Here is a 23,052-nt window from a genome sequence, read left to right as displayed (position 1 = left end):
TGGACCCCCCAGGCTGTGCGTTGGGAGGGGAGGCCGGGCATGTTGGGTAGGACTGCTGGGGTGTCATGGTGTCCCCCTGGACCCCCCAGGCTGTGCGGGGGGAGGGGAGGCCGGGCATGTTGGGTAGGACTGCTGGGGTGTCATGGTGTCCCCCTGGACCCCCCAGGCTGTGCGGGGGAGGGGAGGCCGGGCATGTTGGGTAGGACTGCTGGGGTGTCATGGTGTCCCCCTGGACCCCCCAGGCTGTGCGGGGGGAGGGGAGGCCGGGCATGTTGGGTAGGACTGCTGGGGTGTCATGGTGTCCCCTGGACCCCCCAGGCTGTGCGTTGGGAGGGGAGGCCGGCATGTTGGGTAGGACTGCTGGGGTGTCATGGTGTCCCCCTGGACCCCCAGGCTGTGCGGGGGGAGGGGAGGCCGGGCATGTTGGGTAGGACTGCTGGGGTGTCATGGTGTCCCCCTGGACTCCCCAGGCTGTGTGGGGTTTGTATCACCTGCGTCTTTGGACTGATGTGATCATCCAGGTGTAGCATCTCCAGACATGAGCGGGGGATGGGGGACGCACTGTGCGGTCACCGCTGCTCATGTTGCTGGACTTGTATGTTGGGGTCCGGTGTTATGACGCCCCCATGTCCATGCTGTTTAGGGTCTCCTGCAGCGATGTAAGGGGAGGGGGCACGCTGTTATATGGCGGCGGCTGTCACACGGTCCTGTCATTCTCTTGTAGATCACCGACTCCTCCAACCACATCCTCTACTCCAAGGAAGATGCCACTAAGGGAAAGTTCGCCTTCACCACAGAGGAGTACGACATGTTTGAGGTTTGCTTTGAGAGTAAACACCCTGCAGGTGAGTATGTCAGCGGGCGGCGGGTGTGTGGCCCATGATGTGGGGGCCACTCATGACGACGACTCTGTTCTCAGGTGCCGGACGGTCTCCAGATCAGATGGTCGTTCTGAATATGAAACATGGAGTGGAGGCCAAGAACTATGAGGAGGTGAGTCCTGTGGCCTGGTCTGACGGGCGGCTCTGCGTCCGGTCACATGACGTGAAGCCGCTCTGGGCCGTCAGGTATTTTTTCTTTCATTTCGTTGTCCTGTCTCTTAGATTGCGAAGGTGGAGAAGCTGAAACCCCTTGAGGTTGAGCTGCGGCGTCTGGAAGATCTGTCGGAGTCCATCGTCAATGACTTTGCCTACATGAAGAAGAGGGAAGAGGAAATGAGAGACACAAACGGTGAGGCCACGCCCTGCAGTATGCTCCTCCCACTACGACCTGTGCCGCCTCCAGGTATCTGACGGTCTCGTCTTTTTCAGAGTCCACCAATGTCCGCGTGCTCTACTTCAGCATCTTCTCCATGTGCTGTCTGATGGGACTCGCGACCTGGCAGGTCTTCTATCTCCGACGCTTTTTCAAGGCAAAGAAACTGATCGAGTGATCGGCTCCGGCGCCGCCCTGACTCCTCCCCCTGCGGGTGACGTTATTTGAAGAGTTTATGTCGGACTGTTTTCCAGCTTTCCCACGGCAGCTCCTGGGTCTGTATTGAACATCTGGGGTCCCACGCCGCCCACAGTCTATCATTGCACAGCGCGGGCTGATGTTACTCGTGCCCCTCCCCTTAGTGTGCGATGGTCTGCAGACCCCGCCATCAGCTGTACATTTTGAATACACATTTTTTCACATTAAAAAGGAATGTGGTGAAAACTTGACTTTGTGTCCTCCCATCTGTTCGGGGGTTCCTGGAGGAGGTTTGTGAGGTCCCGGTCTGTCTGGCGGGTGGACGGTATGTGGGGCGTGCGTGACCTGGTGTCCAGGGGTAATTCTATGCCTTGTGGTCTCGCAGGGGTTAACGCCTCCGCTTCTTGTACTGACTTGTCAGTCCACGATACAATGAAGGAGACGGCAGGACCTCTCCCCGGACCTCCAGCACTTTGTCTTCTCTGTTGCAGCCTGCGTCCTTCCTGCCGGCCCGGTGTAGGGACCAGGTTGTGCCGCACTTCAGGAAGCCAGACTCCCCACAAGCCGTCACGTGGATCCCGTCACGCGGCTGCTCTGATTCTAGAATTTTCTGGGTAACCGACCAATTCATCTGCCACATAACTGTCCACGCTTCTATGGAGACGCGTCATCCACTGACCTCGTGCTGCGGTGTAAGCCACAAAGCGTTGGGGGATATTTACAGTGGCTGCGGTTAAAATAAACAAACACCCCGGGTCTGCGCGGTCTGAATATACCCCGAGGGTCCGAGCGCGGTGAGAGCTCCACTTCATACTGCGCAGCGGCGGGGTAAGACCACACTGTGCGTTCTGTTAATTTTTAGAGGAAATAACTAATGGACGTCGTTATCACCCGTGTTGCGGTTTGTTCGGCGCTGCCTGTATATCGTTCATTACATCGCAGAACTGTCAGCAAAAACGCACGCAGCTCAGCAACAACATTGGCGTTGCCGTCATTAACCGCATGCGGCCGGACATAATGCAGATGCCGTTAACTGCACAAAACACGCATTGTAATATAATGGCAGCCGTCTGTCCGTAACCAACACCTCACCATTGACTTCTATTGAAAAATGACTCGCTGCCGTTTAAAACGCTCAGTGACCGCACCTCGTGACCGCACCACGTGACCGCACCACGTGGCCGCACCCTTATATACCACACACCCGCTGCAGGGTTTACAGGGATAGTTCTGGTCCGGCAGGAACTCTATAAACGTGGCTGTTCTTTCCATAGACCTGCAGCTCTTCATCAGGTTTTGACGATCTCTGAGGAAGGTCCCGTTTCCACTTGTACTTTTCGACTGATGGGAATAACCCGAAGCCGTCAGGGATAATAGGATAACGCCGAAGACCTTACACGTCGCTAGTAGAAAGTCTGTGGAAGGGGAGTGTGGACGAGAGCCGGCCCAGAGAAGATGGGGTGCCATTTATTGCCCAAATTACAATCATTGGGATATTTTTCATATAATCCATGAAAAGAATTGGTGTCCTAGAATGATCAGATTAGATGTCGTGGAATAAAGAGGTTCTGTCACCAGATTATAAGTGCCCCGTCTCCTACATAATGTGATCAGCGCTGTAATGTAGATAACAGTGGTCCTAGTAATAAAGAGGCTGTCACCAGATTATAAGTGCCCCGTCTCCTACATAATGTGATCAGCGCTGTAATGTAGATAACAGTGGTCCTAGTAATAAAGAGGCTGTCACCACATTATAAGTGCCCTGTCTCCTACATAATGTGATCAGCGCTGTAATGTAGATAACAGTGGTCCTAGTAATAAAGAGGCTGTCACCAGATTATAAGTGTCCTGTCTCCTACATAATCTGATCGGCGCTATAATGTAGATAACAGTGGTCCTAGTAATAAAGAGGCTGTCACCATATTATAAGTGTCCTGTCTCCTACATAATCTGATCGGCGCTGTAATGTAGATAACAGTGGTCCTAGTAATAAAGAGGCTGTCACCAGATTATAAGTGCCCTGTCTCCTACATAATGTGATCAGTGCTGTAATGTAGATAACAGTGGTCCTAGTAATAAAGAGGCTGTCACCAGATTATAAGTGTCCTGTCTCCTACATAATCTGATCGGCGCTGTAATCTAGATAACAGTGGTCCAAGTAATAGAGGCTGTCACCAGATTATAAGTGTCCTGTCCCCTACATAATCTGATCGGCGCTGTAATGTAGGTGACGGTAATGCTTTTTATTTAGAAAACTATCTATTTTTACCACTTTAGGAGCGATTTTAGATTTATGCTAATGAGTTTCTTAATGCCCAAGTGGGCGTGTTTTTACTTTAGACCAAGTGGGCGTTGTACAGAGGAGTGTATGACGCTGACCAATCACTGACCAATCAGCGTCATACACTTCTCTTCATTCATTTACTCTACATTAGCGATATAGCTATATCGCTGTGTGCAGCCACATACACACACACTAACATCACTGCAGTGTCCTGACAGTGAATATACATTACCTCCAGCCAGGACACAATGTGTATTCAAAATCCCGACCACTTCTCTGATTTACAGCATAGCAGGCGTAGTCTCGCGAGATTATGCTGTAAACTGTCATTTAAAACGAGATTACTCTTGCCTTGCTGGAATCTAACAGAAAAGATTCAGACGTGTCAGGATTCTGAATAGACATCGTGTCCTGGCTGGAGGTGATGTATATTCTGTGTCAGGACACTGCAGTAATGTTAGTGTGTGTGTATGTGGCTGTACATAGTGATATAGCTATATCGCTATCTGCAATGTAAATGAATGGAGAGGAGTGCAGGACGCTGATTGGTCAGCCTCATACACTCTCTGTACAACGCCCACTTGGTCTAAAGTAAAAACACACCCACTTGGGCATTAAGAAACTAATTAGCATAAATCTAAAATCGCTCCTAACGTGGTGAGAAATAGATCGTTTCTAAATAAAAAGCAAACTGTCACCTACATTACAGCGCCGATCTCCTTATATAGGAGACAGGACACTTATAATGTGGTGACAGCCTCTTTATTACTAGGACCACTGTTATCTACATTACAGCACTGATCACATTATGTAGGAGACAGGACACTTATAATGTGGTGACAGCCTCTTTATTACTAGGACCACTGTTATCTACATTATAGCGCTGATCACATTATGTAGGGGACAGGACACTTATAATCTGGTGACAGCCTCTTAATTACTAGGACCACTGTTATCTACATTACAGCACTGATCACATTATGTAGGAGACCGGACACTTATAATCTGGTGACAGCCTCTTTATTACTAGGACCACTGTTCTCTACATTACAGCGCCGATCACATTATGTAGGAGACAGGGCTCTGGTGACATCCTCTTTAAGGTAAGTGACCGTCTGGTTAATCGGCCGTACACGAGATGACAACCAGGCCGCTCTCCCAACTCCACCACAAATGTTTATCTCAATGGGCAGAGGGGCATTCGCTGCTACCAGACCCTGCTGTCCCCCTCAGACCTCTCTGGCAGCAGCTTCTCTCCTGTATGAAGAAAGGACGGTTGTGGCCCCCGTACTCATGAGACCGTCAGCTGAGACGTCTGTGGTCGGCCTTTATAAGAAGAACGTCCTTCCCCAGAGGAGCGTGTTCAGACGTGACACCTGTGCAGCTTGTAAGATGGGACGTGTCCGGTCTCCTTTATGGTCCTGGCATCACGTTTCATTCATTGCCCTAATACAACATTTATAGACATGAGTCCGGAGCAGGGGGCGTCTAATGCTGGAGACCCTGTGGATCTATTCACGTCGGACGGTCCCGGGGATTACGCCCAGTGTTGTCTGACCCTGTAACCAGGTGCGTTCATGTGAGTGGTTGCGGCATTGCCAGAATTTCCTGTCCGGCCTCATTCGTATGTCAGCATTTTATATCTGTATCTCCCCTGTAATCTGTGCCTGTTCATGGCTCGCTCTGTATCTCCCCTGTAATCTGTGCCTGTTCATGGCTCGCTCTGTATCTCCCCTGTAGTCTGTCTCTGTTCACGGCTCGCTCTGTATCTCCCCTGTTCTTGGCTCGCTCTGTATCTCCCCTGTAGTCTGTCTCTGTTCACGGCTCGCTCTGTATCTCCCCTGTTCTTGGCTCGCTCTGTATCTCCTCTGTAGTCTGTCTCTGTTCTTGGCTCGCTCTGTATCTCCCCTGTAATCTGTCTCTGTTTTTGGCTCGCTCTGTATCTCCCCTGTAATCTGTTTCTGTTCTTGGCTCGCTCTGTATCTTCTCTGTTCACGGCTCGCTCTGTATCTCCTCTGTAGTCTGTCTCTGTTCTTGGCTCGCTCTGTATCTCCTCTGTAATCTGTCTCTGTTCTTGGCTCGCTCTGTATCTCCTCTGTAATCTGTCTCTGTTCTTGGCTCGCTCTGTATCTCCTCTGTAATCTGTCTCTGTTCACGGCTCGCTCTGTATCTCCTCTGTAATCTGTCTCTGTTCTTGGCTCGCTCTGTATCTCCCCTGTAATCTGACTCTGTTCTTGGCTCGCTCTGTATCTCCTCTGTAATCTGTCTCTGTTCTTGGTTCGCTCTGTATCTCCCCTGTAATCTGTCTCTGTTTTTGGCTCGCTCTGTATCTCCTCTGTAATCTGTCTCTGTTCTTGGCTCGCTCTGTATCTCCTCTGTAATCTGTCTCTGTTTTTGGCTCGCTCTGTATCTCCTCTGTAATCTGTCTCTGTTCTTGGTTCGCTCTGTATCTCCCCTGTAATCTGTCTCTGTTTTTGGCTTGCTCTGTATCTCCTCTGTAATCTGTCTCTGTTCTTGGCTCGCTCTGTATCTCCTCTGTAATCTGTCTCTGTTCTTGGCTCGCTCTGTATCTCCTCTGTAATCTGTCTCTGTTTTTGGCTCGCTCTGTATCTCCTCTGTAGTCTGTCTCTGTTCTTGGCTCGCTCTGTATCTCCTCTGTAATCTGTCTCTGTTCTTGGCTCGCTCTGTATCTCCTCTGTTCACGGCTCGCTCTGTATCTCCTCTGTAATCTGTCTCTGTTCTTGGCTCGCTCTGTATCTCCTCTGTAATCTGTCTCTGTTCTTGGCTCGCTCTGTATCTCCTCTGTTCACGGCTCGCTCTGTATCTCCTCTGTAATCTGTCTCTGTTCTTGGCTCGCTCTGTATCTCCCCTGTAATCTGTCTCTGTTCTTGGCTCGCTCTGTATCTCCTCTGTTCACGGCTCGCTCTGTATCTCCCCTGTAATCTGTCTCTGTTCTTGGCTCGCTCTGTATCTCCCCTGTAATCTGTCTCTGTTCTTGGCTCGCTCTGTATCTCCTCTGTTCATGGCTCGCTCTGTATCTCCCCTGTAATCTGTGTCTGTTCTTGGCTCGCTCTGTATCTCCCCTGTAATCTGTCTCTGTTCATGGCTCGCTCTGTATCTCCCCTGTAATCTGTCTCTGTTCTTGGCTCGCTCTGTATCACCCCTGTAATCTGTCTCTGTTCTTGGCTCGCTCTGTATCTCCTCTGTTCACGGCTCGCTCTGTATCTCCCCTGTAATCTGTCTCTGTTCACGGCTCGCTCTGTATCTCCCCTGTAATCTGTCTCTGTTCACGGCTCGCTCTGTATCTCCCCTGTAATCTGTCTCTGTTCACGGCTCGCTCTGTATCTCCCCTGTAATCTGTCTCTGTTTTTGGCTCGCTCTGTATCTCCCCTGTAATCTGTCTCTGTTAACGGCTCGCTCTGTATCTCCCCTGTAATCTGTCTCTGTTCTTGGCTCGCTCTGTATCTCCTCTGTTCACGGCTCGCTCTGTATCTCCCCTGTAATCTGTCTCTGTTCATGGCACGCTCTGTATCTCCTCTGTTCATGGCTCGCTCTGTATCTCCTCTGTAATCTGTCTCTGTTCATGGCTCGCTCTGTATCTCCTCTGTTCATGGCTCGCTCTGTATTTCCCCTTTAATCTGTCTCTGTTCATGGCTCGCTCTGTATCTCCCCTGTAATCTGTCTCTGTTCTTGGCTCGCTCTGTATCTCCCCTGTAATCTGTCTCTGTTCTTGGCTCGCTCTGTATCTCCTGTTCACGGCTCGCTCTGTATCTCCTCTGTAATCTGTCTCTGTTCTTGGCTCGCTCTGTATCTCCTCTGTTCACGGCTCGCTCTGTATCTCCTCTGTTCACGGCTCGCTCTGTATCTCCTCTGTTCACGGCTCGCTCTGTATCTCCTCTGTAATCTGTCTCTGTTCATGGCTCGCTCTGTATCTCCTCTGTAATCTGTCTCTGTTCTTGGCTCGCTCTGTATCTCCTCTGTAATCTGTCTCTGTTCTTGGCTCGCTCTGTATCTCCCCTGTAATCTGTCTCTGTTCATGGCTCGCTCTGTATCTCCTCTGTAATCTGTCTCTGTTCTTGGCTCGCTCTGTATCTCCCCTGTAATCTGTCTCTGTTCTTGGCTCGCTCTGTATCTCCTGTTCACGGCTCGCTCTGTATCTCCTCTGTAATCTGTCTCTGTTCTTGGCTCGCTCTGTATCTCCTGTTCACGGCTCGCTCTGTATCTCCTCTGTAATCTGTCTCTGTATTTCCCGTCTTCTTCTAGCTGTGGATGGAACGTGGTCGTTTTTTAGTAGGGTGGAAGTCGTGTTTCTTCCTCTGACTTCCTGACTATGGTTCTCGCCTCCCACCCCCACCTCACACTCGGGCTCTGGGGTTTTCCGGGGTGATTTTCGCCGTGGCCCCTCTGTGCATTATTATTTTTATTTTTTTTGTCGTTTGACCTTTCAGAAATGTTTCCTTCATGTCATTTGCAGCTCAGGTCCCCAGATACTGAAACCACACGAGGAAGGTGACAGCAGCTGGGAGGAGACTGACATGAGATTTACTGCAGAGGAGACCACACGACCAAAGAGACGGCGGCCGGCTGGCACCCTGGACATGCAACCAGACTCTGACAGCAATGAGCCCGGATACATCAGCTCCCCCTCCAGCAGCAAACAGGTGCCGACCCCCAGAGTCTATGATGTCACACTGCTGTGTATGATGTCAGCGCTCCCATGTCACATGATGTCACGTCTTGGCTTTGTAGGATTCCTCTGATGATATGAAGAAAGTTCAGAGAAGGGAAAAGAATCGCATCGCAGCTCAGAAGAGTCGCCAGCGGCAAACCCGAAAAGCTGACGCGTTACATGTGGTGAGTGCAGATTGTAATGGATGCTGGATTGGGGGCTCGAGCACGGTGGCAGCAGCTGCTGTACACATTGGGGGTAGTAGTACGCTGATGGACTCCACCTATTGCAGTATTGGTCCCTGTGCTGTTTATTACCTGTTCTCTCCCCAGGAAAGTGAGAAGCTGGAGCGACTGAACGCAGCGCTGCGCCGGGAAATCCGCTGTCTGCGCGACGAGCTTAAGTATCTGACGTGTGTCCTGAGCAGTCACCAGTCCATGTGTCCCCTGGGGCCCCAAAAACCTCCAGCCTCTGCCTCCCCCCGCTACCAGCACTGCCACTGAAAATAAAGATCTTGTTCAGCGCATCATGTGTCGCCATTTGTACTCATTTGTGCTCATTTTTGAGCAATTTTAGATTTAGTTTCTTTCAGACCAACTGGGCGTGTTTTTACTTTTGACCAAGTGGGTGTTGTAAAGAAGTGTATGACGCTGACCAATCAGTGACCAATCAGTGACCAACACTTCTCATTGTTCCAGTGTGATTGTTCCAGCCCAACTTCTTTCACTGAACAATGAGAAGTGTATGATGCTGATTGGTCACTGATTGGTCACTGATTGGTCAGCGTCACACACTCCTCTGTACAACGCCCACTTGGTCAAAAGTAAAAACACGTCCAGTTGGTCTTTAAGAAACTAATTAGCATAAAGCTAAAATTGCTCATAACTTGTTAAAAAATGATAGTTTCTCAAAATAAAAACCACTTCAGTTATCTACATTACAGCGCCGATCAGATTATGTAGGAGACAGGACAATTATAATCTGGTGACAGCCTCTTTATTACTAGGACCACTGTTATCTACATTACAGCGCCGATCAGATTATGTAGGAGACAGGACACTTATAATTTGGTGACAGCCTCTTTATTACTAGGACCACTGTTATCTACATTACAGCACTGATCACATTATGTAGGAGACAGGACACTTATAATCTGGTGACAGCCTCTTTATTACTAGGACCACTGTTATCTACATTACAGCGCCGATCACATTATGTAGGAGACAGGACACTTATAATCTGGTGACAGCCTCTTTATTACTAGGACCACTGTTATCTACATTACAGCACTGATCACATTATGTAGGAGACAGGACATTTATAATCTGGTGACAGCCTCTTTATTACTAGGACCACTGTTATCTACATTACAGCGCCGATCACATTATGTAGGAGACAGGACACTTATAATGTGATGACAGCCTCTTTATTACTAGGACCACTGTTATCTACATTACAGCGCTGATCACATTATGTAGGGGACAGGACACTTATAATGTGGTGACAGCCTCTTTATTACTAGGACTACTGTTATCTACATTATAGCGCTGATCACATTATGTAGGAGACAGGACACTTATAAGATGGTGACAGCCTCTTTATTACTAGGACCACTGTTATCTACATTACAGCACTGATCAGATTATGTAGGAGACAGGGCACTTATAATATGGTGACAGCCTCTTTATTACTAGGACCACTGTTATCTACATTACAGCGCTGATCAGATTATGTAGGAGACAGGACACTTATAATGTGGTGACAGCCTCTTTATTACTAGGACCACTGTTATCTACATTACAGCACTGATCACATTATGTAGGAGACAGGGCACTTATAATCTGGTGACAGCCTCTTTATTACTAGGACCACTGTTATCTACATTACAGCGCTGATCACATTATGTAGGAGACAGGACAATTATAATCTGGTGACAGCCTCTTTATTACTAGGACCACTGTTATCTACATTACAGCGCCGATCAGATTATGTAGGAGACAGGACACTTATAATTTGGTGACAGCCTCTTTATTACTAGGACCACTGTTATCTACATTACAGCACTGATCACATTATGTAGGAGACAGGACACTTATAATCTGGTGACAGCCTCTTTATTACTAGGACCACTGTTATCTACATTACAGCGCCGATCACATTATGTAGGAGACAGGACACTTATAATCTGGTGACAGCCTCTTTATTACTAGGACCACTGTTATCTACATTACAGCACTGATCACATTATGTAGGAGACAGGACATTTATAATCTGGTGACAGCCTCTTTATTACTAGGACCACTGTTATCTACATTACAGCGCCGATCACATTATGTAGGAGACAGGACACTTATAATGTGGTGACAGCCTCTTTATTACTAGGACTACTGTTATCTACATTATAGCGCTGATCACATTATGTAGGAGACAGGACACTTATAAGATGGTGACAGCCTCTTTATTACTAGGACCACTGTTATCTACATTACAGCACTGATCAGATTATGTAGGAGACAGGGCACTTATAATATGGTGACAGCCTCTTTATTACTAGGACCACTGTTATCTACATTACAGCGCTGATCAGATTATGTAGGAGACAGGACACTTATAATGTGGTGACAGCCTCTTTATTACTAGGACCACTGTTATCTACATTACAGCACTGATCACATTATGTAGGAGACAGGGCACTTATAATCTGGTGACAGCCTCTTTATTACTAGGACCACTGTTATCTACATTACAGCGCTGATCACATTATGTAGGAGACAGGGCACTTATAATGTGGTGACAGCCTCTTTATTACTAGGACCACTGTTATCTACATTACAGCGCCGATCAGATTATGTAGGAGATGGAGCATTTATAATCTGGTGACAGCCTCTTTATTACTAGGACCACTGTTCTCTACATTACAGCGCTGATCACATTATGTAGGAGACAGGGCACTTATAATCTGGTGACAGCCTCTTTATTACTAGGACCACTGTTATCTACATTACAGCGCTGATCAGATTATGTAGGAGACAGGGCACTTATAATCTGGTGACAGCCTCTTTATTACTAGGACCACTGTTATCTACATTACAGCGCTGATCAGATTATGTAGGAGACAGGACACTTATAATCTGGTGACAGAGCCTCTTTAAATCCGGCATTTCTCCAGTTGGAGGATCAAGAGAATCGCAACAGGAGGAAGAACATTCAGCTCAGGCGTGCTGGAGACAGTTGCATCGGAGGCATTGAGGGAAGCGGCCATTCAGATTTTTTCGGATCTTATGGGGGCGGATCGGGCCTCTCAGATTGTTATGGAACGTATACATAGAGCGCTCTGGAGGAGCCGCCCAGAGATGTGGTCTGTGGGCTCCTTCGCTTTGTGGACACGGCTGCTCTTCTGCAAAAGGCCAGGGATTTGCATGGGGTTTACTACGATAGTTGTACGGTCCTGTTTTTTCACGACGTGCGGGCTAGTACACTAACCAAACGACGCATCTTAAAGGCTCTCACAGATTTTCTTAGAGATCGTCGCATCCCCTACAGATGGTTGTGCCCTTTTGAAATATCGGTGGTGAATAACGGTAAACCATTTGTGGTTAGACAACCTGCGGATTTGCATAAGCTCCGGACTGTGCGCTGCATTCCTCCAATGGACATCCCCTCGTGGCTGCCGTTTCATCTTCCAGCTCCGTATCCGGATCTACCACCTCCAGATGTCTAGTCTCTACAAACCAAGGCTAAGTCTCCAAGACGAGATCCCATCTGAACCATGGAGTCGTGACATTTGCTGCTTCTCTGGATATATAAGAGAGGCTCATAGGAGGTGAAATGGCGTGCCCAAGCTCCTGCTTTCTAGTAGTTCGGGGCCTCTGATTGACTGATTTCCAGCTGGAACTCCTTTTGTGATCTACATGGTAATGGCGCTCCCAGTTATTTTGCTATTAACAGAAAGTGCGTTCCTTCTCCTTCCTTACGTATAGGTTGGATGTGGTTTTCTCCAATGTATCTGTACATTCTCTGTATCTATTCGTTTTAAGGGCTATTTTACCGCCCCTGATGGGAGTTTGGATTAAGGTACCCTCAGACCTGGGAGTCCGATTTCAATGCAATAAGTGCTGCAATTGTTGCAGTGTTTCTATTTCTTATGTAATTTGTTATAAGTTAGAGGTTGTGGTGACGACTCTGGAGTATCTTCCCTTATCCCTAACCCGGTGTACACCGGTAACTATGGCTGAGGTCCATATTGTATCGCTGAATGCGAGAGGACTTAACACTCCTCCAAAACGCAGCCAAATGTTCGCGATTGCCAGGAAAGCCCGATCAGATATACTCTTCCTGCAGGAACCCATTTCAGACACTCAGGCACCCCCTCATTATCGCGCACCCCCTCATTATCGCGCACCCCCTCATTATCGCGCACCCCCTCATTATCGCACACCATATAACAGTCATCCCAAAGGATGGCAAGGACCCTGTGGTGTGTGGGGGTTATAGGCCCATCTCCCTTCTGAATACGGATGTTAAATGGTGGGCAAAGCTACTGGCACATCGTATAAATGTATTGCCTCCCAAACTGATAAACCCGGCACAGACAGGATTTGTCCCTCACAGAGAAGGGAAGTTTAACACGACCAGAGTGATTAATGTCATATCTTGGGCCAAAAGAAAAAGTCTTGTGCTATTGCTGCTCCGCACCGACGCAGGGAAGGCATTAGACCGGGTGGCGTGGGACTTTACGGCAGCGGCCCGGGTTAGATATGGTTTTCCTCCCGCCTTTATTAATGCCATCTTCACGCTTCATGATCCGCCATCTGCCAGGATTACAATAAATGCCACCCTCTCCCCATCCTCTAATATTCCCAATGGTACGAGCCAGGGCTCCCCGCTATCGCCATCTCTCCTTGTGCTCACAATAGAACCCCTAATCCAGAAATGTCTACAATCCCAAGAGATTCACGGCCTCCAGATGGGGGGGGGGGGTTACTCACCCAACGGCGGCATTTGCCGATGATTTACTCTTATTTATATCGAACCCCCTTCAAGCTTTTCCGGAGATTCTCTCGATATTTGATGATTTTGGAAAAGTTTCAAACTTTAAGATCAATCTAGGAAAATCGGTGGCTTTAAATATCACGATGCCAAAACCAGTAATTCCCAAACTTAAATTGTCTACACCTTTTACCTGGAACTCGACTGACGTAACGTCCCTGGGGGTCCGCATCCCCTCAGACCCTACTAAGCTGTTCAAATAGAACGACACAACGTTAATCAAGAGAATTAGCTCGCAGGCTTAAAAATCCCGTGTGTCTCTTGGATGGGGAGGAAAAATATAGTAAAATGTTATATGTGATGCAGACCTTCCTATATGGATTCCGCAATCATATTTCGTCCAAATCCACCGCTTATTTTCGGCGTTTATATGGAACTCTGCTCACCCTAGAATTGCATAGGCTCCATTACGACTGGGTAGATTACAGGGGGGTGCGGATTGCCAGATGTTCAGGCCTATTATGGGGCGAATCATTGATCTAGATGGTTGCCCTTGGTACATAGACAGCAGACGGAGTGGCCTCACGTACACATAGAGCGACACATTCTTGGAGATGAGGGGGTTATACACCTTTAAGGGCGTCCATTCCAGTCATACAATAACGGTGGCGGCGTGCCAGAACTTGTTCCACAAACCAAGCGCTGATAGGGGCCCCTCCACTTATGCCGCTCAGCGTTCTCCCAGCCTTTTTGAAGGGGCCGCTATTCCGACTCAATATCCATGGTCGCGCCTGTCGCATACAACGCTTTATCCTACTGTAAGAAATGTCTCGGCCTGCCTGGCCGGCTTCCTCACTCCGCTACAGTCTACCTCCCTCTCATTCACACATCAACTTGCATTTAATTCGGTGTGTAAAGAATTTTGTATGAAATATACAGAACCCTGCGGGATATTAATTGGCTAGAACATTATTTGTTATTTCCTAAACTCCCCAAGGGCCTTCTCGACACTAAACTCCGCAGTTCGCTGCTCCGCTCAAGCCTGGATATTTGTTGGCAATGGGAAAAGGAGCTTTCCACCACTTTTACCCCTGCGGAAGTTTCTGGTATTTTGTCCAACTCACACGGATTCTCTCGGTGTTCAGATACAAGAGAACTCCTACAAGACCCTTACGAGATGGTATAAGACCCCCAACTACTCTATAAATGGCGGTTTACCGCGGATGAGTTCTGCTGGAGATGTAGATCGGAGGTCGGGACTACCTCACATATCTGGTATCACTGCCCAGTCCTAAAGACATTCTGGTCGGAGGTCACGAGACAGGTAATATGTAAGAGGGACTTGTGTATCACTCCTGGGCTGGAGGTGTTGTGGCTACCGGATTCCTCAGTTCGGCCAGCTAAACATTCATTAGTACCCGTCTGCTGATAGCAGCTGAACTACTCGCCCCTCTGAACTGGAAATCCACGACCCCACCTTCCACACCTCCCTGGTTGGATAAGATTAGACAGATTTTTAGGATGGAGGAGTTGGCTGGCTGGGAGAGGGGAACTCGTGTTAAATTCTTGAAAACGTGGCAGAATTGGATAGACTTTACCAAAAGCTCATTATACGGTCATCCCTTCATCTCCCCCTTTAAGTTAGAGCTCATATTGATACCTCCCAAACCACCAGAGCGACCTTGTACTTCTGAGAGTCCGGAGACCGTCCCCCGTTATTGGTGTTGATGTTTCTTCAATGCTTTCGGGGAAGGTGTCTGAGGATTAACGGCAGACATGACCGAGCGGGCACCTTTTTTTATAGAAACTCGTAGCCTGTTCAGACTTACATTTTGTGCTACTTGGCTAGGTCTGATATTATTGCTTTACCTGTATATGGCCCCATGCACACAACCGTAAAAAACGGAGCCATTCACTTTCATTGAACGCGGACACCTTTCCGTAGCACTACGGAAGGGTGTCCGTGCCGTGGAAATGTTCCGGGAATTATGGAACATGTCCGTTCTTTTGTATTTTGCGGGTCGTGCTCCCATACTTTGTATGGGAGCACAGCCCGAAAATGTGGCTGTCAGTCGGCCGGCCGTGCCCGCAATCCCGGGCCGTGATTGCAGGCAAAGTCGTGTGCATGGGGCCTATATGAGTAAATTTACAGCAGGCCTGCGAGCCAAAATGTATAAATTGCCCGACTTCTTTATATTTCTTTGCATATTCTCAATAAAAATATATTGAATAAAGAAAGTAATAAAATTAAAATATAATAAAAGTATTTTATATGGTCCCGATGTCAGACTCAATATGGTAGTGCCCTCGTATATACTATAGGGATTGTGTCTGTGCTTTGATATACGCAGATCATTATCTGTATTCTTTTGGCCTGGTTTGGTATAGGTATTGATTGATTTATCTGTCCAATAATATATGCACCGTATGATATCATATAATGTATGGGACGTTGCGCCCCCTACTGGGATTATATTGTATTGCAAAGAGATAGACAAAGACGTGAAACTCATTGTTTGCTCGGAGATGTGGCGCAGTCTGTTCCCCAAGTGACACTTACCTGCTGTTATACAAGATATCTATTCTCACCTGTGCCAGTGCTGAACTCCCATTATACCTAACCCAGCAGCCTGTATGAGAAGCCCCCCCACCATCATAGGGGCATTGTGATCGTTTCTTGAAATGGTTAGACTGGAATTTAAGGCTACGTTCACATTATTCTTGTACATAGGAGGCAGTATTATAGTAGTTATATTCTTGTATATAGAGGGCAGTATTATAGTAGTTATATTCTTGTATATAGGAACAGTATTATAGTAGTTATATTCTTGTATATAGAAGCAGTATTATAGTAGTTATATTCTTGTATATAGGAGCAGTATTATAGTAGTTATATTCTTGTATATAGGGGCAGTATTATAGTAGTTATATTCTTGTATATAGGAGTAGTAGTATAGTAGTTATATTCTTGTATATAGAGGGCAGTATTATAGTAGTTATATTCTTGTACATAGGAGGCAGTATTATAGTAGTTATATTCTTGTACATAGGAGGCAGTATTATAGTAGTTATATTCTTGTATATAGGAGCAGTATTATAGTAGTTATATTCTTGTATATAGGAGGCAGTATTATAGTAGTTATATTCTTGTATATAGGAGCAGTATTATAGTAGTTATATTCTTGTATATAGGAGCAGTATTATAGTAGTTATATTCTTGTATATAGGAGCAGTATTATAGTAGTTATATTCTTGTATATAGAGGCAGTATTATAGTAGTTATATTCTTGTATATAGGGGCAGTATTATAGTAGTTATATTCTTGTATATAGGGGCAGTATTATAGTAGTTATATTCTTGTATATAGGGGGCAGTATTATAGTAGTTATATTCTTGTACATAGGAGGCAGTATTATAGTAGTTATATTCTTGTATATAGGGGGCAGTATTATAGTAGTTATATTCTTGTATATAGGAGCAGTATTATAGTAGTTATATTCTTGTATATAGGAGCAGTATTATAGTAGTTATATTCTTGTATATAGGGGCAGTATTATAGTAGTTATATTCTTGTATATAGGAGTAGTAGTATAGTAGTTATATTCTTGTATATAGAGGGCAGTATTATAGTAGTTATATTCTTGTATATAGGAGGCAGTATTATAGTAGTTATATTCTTGTATATAGGAGCAGTATTATAGTAGTTATATTCTTGTATATAGGAGCAGTATTATAGTAGTTATATTCTTGTATATAGGGGCAGTATTATAGTAGTTATATTCTTGTATATAGGGGCAGTATTATAGTAGTTATATTCTTGTATATAGGGGGCAGTATTATAGTAGTTATATTCTTGTACATAGGAGGCAGTATTATAGTAGTTATATTCTTGTATATAGGGGGCAGTATTATAGTAGTTATATTCTTGTATATAGGAGCAGTATTATAGTAGTTATATTCTTGTATATAGGAGCAGTATTATAGTAGTTATATTCTTGTATATAGGGGCAGTATTATAGTAGTTATATTCTTGTATATAGGAGTAGTAGTATAGTAGTTATATTCTTGTATATAGAGGGCAGTATTATAGTAGTTATATTCTTGTATATAGGAGGCAGTATTATAGTAGTTATATTCTTGTATATAGAGGCAGTATTATAGCAGTTATATTCTTGTATATAGGAGCAGTAGTATAGTAGTTATATTCTTGTATATAGGAGCAGTATTATAGTAGTTATATTCTTGTACATAGGAGGCAGTATTATAGTAGTTATATTCTTGTATATAGGGGGCAGTATTATAGTAGTTATATTCTTGTATATAGGAGCAGTATTATAGTAGTTATATTCTTGTATATAGGAGCAGTATTATAGTAGTTATATTCTTGTATATAGGAGCAGTATTATAGTAGTTATATTCTTGTATATAGGGGCAGTATTATAGTAGTTATATTCTTGTATATAGGAGTAGTAGTATAGTAGTTATATTCTTGTATATAGAGGGCAGTATTATAGTAGTTATATTCTTGTATATAGGAGGCAGTATTATAGTAGTTATATTCTTGTATATAGAGGCAGTATTATAGCAGTTATATTCTTGTATATAGGAGCAGTATTATAGTAGTTATATTCTTGTATATAGGTGGCAGTATTATAGTAGTTATATTCTTGTATATAGGGGCAGTATTATAGTAGTTATATTCTTGTATATAGGGGCAGTATTATAGTAGTTATATTCTTGTATATAGGGAGCAGTATTATAGTAGTTATATTCTTGTATATAGGAGCAGTATTATAGTAATTATACTCTTGTATATAGGGGACAGTATTATAGTAGTTATATTCTTGTATATAGGAGCAGTATTATAGTAGTTATATTCTTGTATATAGAGGGCAGTATTATAGTAGTTATATTCTTGTACATAGGAGGCAGTATTATAGTAGTTATATTCTTGTACATAGGAGGCAGTATTATAGTAGTTATATTCTTGTATATAGGAGCAGTATTATAGTAGTTATATTCTTGTATATAGGAGGCAGTATTATAGTAGTTATATTCTTGTATATAGGAGCAGTATTATAGTAGTTATATTCTTGTATATAGGAGCAGTATTATAGTAGTTATATTCTTGTATATAGGAGCAGTATTATAGTAGTTATATTCTTGTATATAGGAGCAGTATTATAGTAGTTATATTCTTGTATATAGGGGCAGTATTATAGTAGTTATATTCTTGTATATAGGGGCAGTATTATAGTAGTTATATTCTTGTATATAGGGGGCAGTATTATAGTAGTTATATTCTTGTACATAGGAGGCAGTATTATAGTAGTTATATTCTTGTATATAGGGGGCAGTATTATAGTAGTTATATTCTTGTATATAGGAGCAGTATTATAGTAGTTATATTCTTGTATATAGGAGCAGTATTATAGTAGTTATATTCTTGTATATAGGGGCAGTATTATAGTAGTTATATTCTTGTATATAGGAGTAGTAGTATAGTAGTTATATTCTTGTATATAGAGGGCAGTATTATAGTAGTTATATTCTTGTATATAGGAGGCAGTATTATAGTAGTTATATTCTTGTATATAGGAGCAGTATTATAGTAGTTATATTCTTGTATATAGGAGCAGTATTATAGTAGTTATATTCTTGTATATAGGGGCAGTATTATAGTAGTTATATTCTTGTATATAGGGGCAGTATTATAGTAGTTATATTCTTGTATATAGGGGGCAGTATTATAGTAGTTATATTCTTGTACATAGGAGGCAGTATTATAGTAGTTATATTCTTGTATATAGGGGGCAGTATTATAGTAGTTATATTCTTGTATATAGGAGCAGTATTATAGTAGTTATATTCTTGTATATAGGAGCAGTATTATAGTAGTTATATTCTTGTATATAGGGGCAGTATTATAGTAGTTATATTCTTGTATATAGGAGTAGTAGTATAGTTATATTCTTGTATATAGAGGGCAGTATTATAGTAGTTATATTCTTGTATATAGGAGGCAGTATTATAGCAGTTATATTCTTGTATATAGGAGCAGTATTATAGTAGTTATATTCTTGTATATAGGAGGCAGTATTATAGCAGTTATATTCTTGTATATAGGAGGCAGTATTATAGTAGTTATATTCTTGTATATAGGGGGCAGTATTATAGTAGTTATATTCTTGTATATAGGAGGCAGTATTATAGTAGTTATATTCTTGTATATAGGAGGCAGTATTATAGCAGTTATATTCTTGTATATAGGAGGCAGTATTATAGTAGTTATATTCTTGTATATAGGGGCAGTATTATAGTAGTTATATTCTTGTATATAGGAGCAGTATTATAGTAGTTATATTCTTGTATATAGGAGCAGTATTATAGTAGTTATATTCTTGTATATAGGAGCAGTATTATAGTAGTTATATTCTTGTATATAGGGGCAGTATCTATAGTAGTTATATTCTTGTATATAGGAGTAGTAGTATAGTAGTTATATTCTTGTATATAGAGGGCAGTATTATAGTAGTTATATTCTTGTATATAGGAGGCAGTATTATAGTAGTTATATTCTTGTATATAGAGGCAGTATTATAGCAGTTATATTCTTGTATATAGGAGCAGTATTATAGTAGTTATATTCTTGTATATAGGTGGCAGTATTATAGTAGTTATATTCTTGTATATAGGGGCAGTATTATAGTAGTTATATTCTTGTATATAGGGGCAGTATTATAGTAGTTATATTCTTGTATATAGGAAGCAGTATTCTAGTAGTTATATTCTTGTATATAGGAGCAGTATTATAGTAGTTATATTCTTGTATATAGGGGGCAGTATTATAGTAGTTATATTCTTGTATATAGGGGGTAGTATTATAGTAGTTATATTCTTGTATATAGGGGGCAGTATTATATTAGTTATATTCTTGTATATAGGGAGCAGTATTATAGTAGTTATATTCTTGTATATAGGGGCAGTATTATAGTAGTTATATTCTTGTATATAGGGGCAGTATTATAGTAGTTATATTCTTGTATATAGGGGGCAGTATTATAGTAGTTATATTCTTGTATATAGGAGCAGTATTAAAGTAGTTATATTCTTGTATATAGGAGCAGTATTATAGTAGTTATATTCTTGTATATAGGGGCAGTATTATAGTAGTTATATTCTTGTATATAGAAGCAGTATTATAGTAGTTATATTCTTGTATATAGGAGGCAGTATTATAGTAGTTATATTCATGTATATAGGAGGCAGTATTATAGTAGTTATATTCATGTATATAGGGGCAGTATTATAGTAGTTATATTCTTGTATATAGAAGCAGTATTATAGTAGTTATATTCTTGTATATAGGAGGCAGTATTATAGTAGTTATATTCTTGTATATAGGGGGCAGTATTATAGTAGTTATATTCTTGTATATAGGAGCAGTATTATAGTAGTTATATTCTTGTACATAGGGGGCAGTATTATAGTAGTTATGTTCTTGTATATAGGGGCAGTATTATAGTAGTTATATTCTTGTATATAGGGGCAGTATTATAGTAGTTATATTCTTGTATATAGGGGCAGTATTATAGTAGTTATATTCTTGTATATAGGGGGCAGTATAAGGGTATGTTCACACGGCGGGGGTCCGTAACGGCTGAAATTACGGGGATGTTTCAGCCTGAAAACATCCCCGTAATTTCAGCCGTACCGGCATGTGCAGGCGCTTGAACGCCGCGTCAATTACGGCCGTAATTAGCGCTGCTATTCATTGGAGTCAATGAATAGCGGCTCCAATTACGGCCAAAGAAGTGACAGGTCACTTCTTCTACGCGGGCGTCTATTTACGCGCCGTCATTTGACAGCGGCGCGTAAATATACGCCTCGTGTGAACAGACAAACGTCTGCCCATTGCTTTCAATGGGCAGATGTTTGTCAGCGCTATTGAGGCGCTATTTTCGGGCGTAATTCGGGGCAAAAACGCCCAATTTACGTCCGTAAATAGGCCGTGTGAACATACCCTTATAGTAATTATATTCTTGTATGTAGGAGCAGTATTATAGTAGTTATATTCTTGTATATAGGGGCAGTATTATAGTAGTTATATTCTTGTATATAGGGGCAGTATTATAGTAGTTATATTCTTGTATATAGGGGGCAGTATTATAGTAGTTATATTCTTGTATATAGGAGCAGTATTATAGTAGTTATATTCTTGTATATAGGGGCAGTATTATAGTAGTTATAGTCATGTATATAGGGCAGTATTATAGTAGTTATATTCTTGTATATAGGAGCAGTATTATAGTAGTTATATTCTTGTATATAGGGGGCAGTATTATAGTAGTTATATTCTTGTGTATATAGGGGGCAGTATTATAGTAGTTATATCCTTGTATATAGGGGCAGTATTATAGTAGTTATATTCTTGTATGTAGGAGCAGTATTATAGTAGTTATATTCTTGTATATAGGGAGCAGTATTATAGTAGTTATATCCTTGTATATAGGAGCAGTATTATAGTAGTTATATTCTTGTATATAGGGGCAGTATTATAGTAGTTATATCCTTGTATATAGGAGCAGTATTATAGTAGTTATATTCTTGTATATAGGAGTAGTATTATAGTAGTTATATTCTTGTATATAGGGGGCAGTATTATAGTAGTTATATTCTTGTATATAGGGAGCAGTATTATAGTAGTTATATTCTTGTATATAGGAGTAGTATTATAGTAGTTATATTCTTGTATATAGGAGTAGTATTATAGTAGTTATATTCTTGTATATAGGAGTAGTATTATAGTAGTTATATTCTTGTATATAGGAGTAGTATTATAGTAGTTATATTCTTGTATATAGGAGTAGTATTATAGTAGTTATATTCTTGTATATAGGAGCAGTATTATAGTAGTTATATTCTTGTATATAGGAGCAGTATTATAGTAGTTATATTCTTGTATATAGGAGCAGTATTATAGTAGTTATATTCTTGTATATAGGAGCAGTATCATAGTAGTTATATACTTGTATATAGGGGGCAGTATTATAGTAGTTATATTCTTGTATATAGGAGCAGTATTATAGTAGTTATATTCTTGTATATAGGGGCAGTATTATAGTAGTTATATTCTTGTATATAGGGGGCAGTGTTATAGTAGTTATATTCTTGTATATAGGGGCAGTATTATAGTAGTTATATTCTTGCATATAGGGGGCAGTGTTTATAGTAGTTATATTCTTGTATATAGGAGCAGTGTTATAGTAGTTATATTCTTGTATATAGGGGCAGTATTATAGTAGTTATATTCTTGTATATAGGGGCAGTATTATAGTAGTTATATTCTTGTATATAGGAGCAGTGTTATAGTAGTTATATTCTTGTATATAGGGGCAGTATTATAGTAGTTATATTCTTGTATATAGGGGGCAGTATTATAGTAGTTATATTCTTGTATATAGGGGCAGTATTATAGTAGTTATATTCTTGTATATAGGGAGCAGTATTATAGTAGTTATATTCTTGTATATAGGAGCAGTGTTATAGTAGTTATATTCTTGTATATAGGGGCAGTATTATAGTAGTTATATTCTTGTATATAGGAGCAGTGTTATAGTAGTTATATTCTTGTATATAGGGGCAGTATTATAGTAGT

At 42.4% G+C, this 23,052-nt stretch overlaps 2 protein-coding genes across 2 annotated transcripts; both read left to right on the top strand.

The window, feature by feature from the left end:
• Positions 1 to 724: 724 nt before the first annotated feature.
• Positions 725 to 1,692, top strand: TMED10 (transmembrane p24 trafficking protein 10; the record flags this gene model as incomplete). Its single annotated transcript, XM_075848187.1, has 4 exons — positions 725 to 845; positions 920 to 993; positions 1,104 to 1,230; positions 1,311 to 1,692. Coding segments are annotated over 4 exons (444 nt in total), but the record flags the coding sequence as incomplete, so codon positions are not given.
• A 6,262-nt stretch (positions 1,693 to 7,954) lies between these two features.
• On the top strand, positions 7,955 to 8,931 carry LOC142702635 (basic leucine zipper transcriptional factor ATF-like). The gene is made up of 3 exons (XM_075848186.1): positions 7,955 to 8,397; positions 8,486 to 8,590; positions 8,738 to 8,931. Exons 1-3 carry the CDS (start codon positions 8,272 to 8,274, stop codon positions 8,906 to 8,908), a joined length of 402 nt encoding a protein of 133 aa, XP_075704301.1. The 5' UTR covers positions 7,955 to 8,271; the 3' UTR covers positions 8,909 to 8,931.
• The last annotated feature ends 14,121 nt before the right edge of the window (positions 8,932 to 23,052 follow it).

Source organism: Rhinoderma darwinii, unplaced genomic scaffold, assembly GCF_050947455.1.
Source record: "Rhinoderma darwinii isolate aRhiDar2 unplaced genomic scaffold, aRhiDar2.hap1 Scaffold_2374, whole genome shotgun sequence".
NCBI lineage: Eukaryota > Metazoa > Chordata > Amphibia > Anura > Rhinodermatidae > Rhinoderma > Rhinoderma darwinii.
This window is presented reverse-complemented; position numbering and strand designations above follow the sequence as displayed.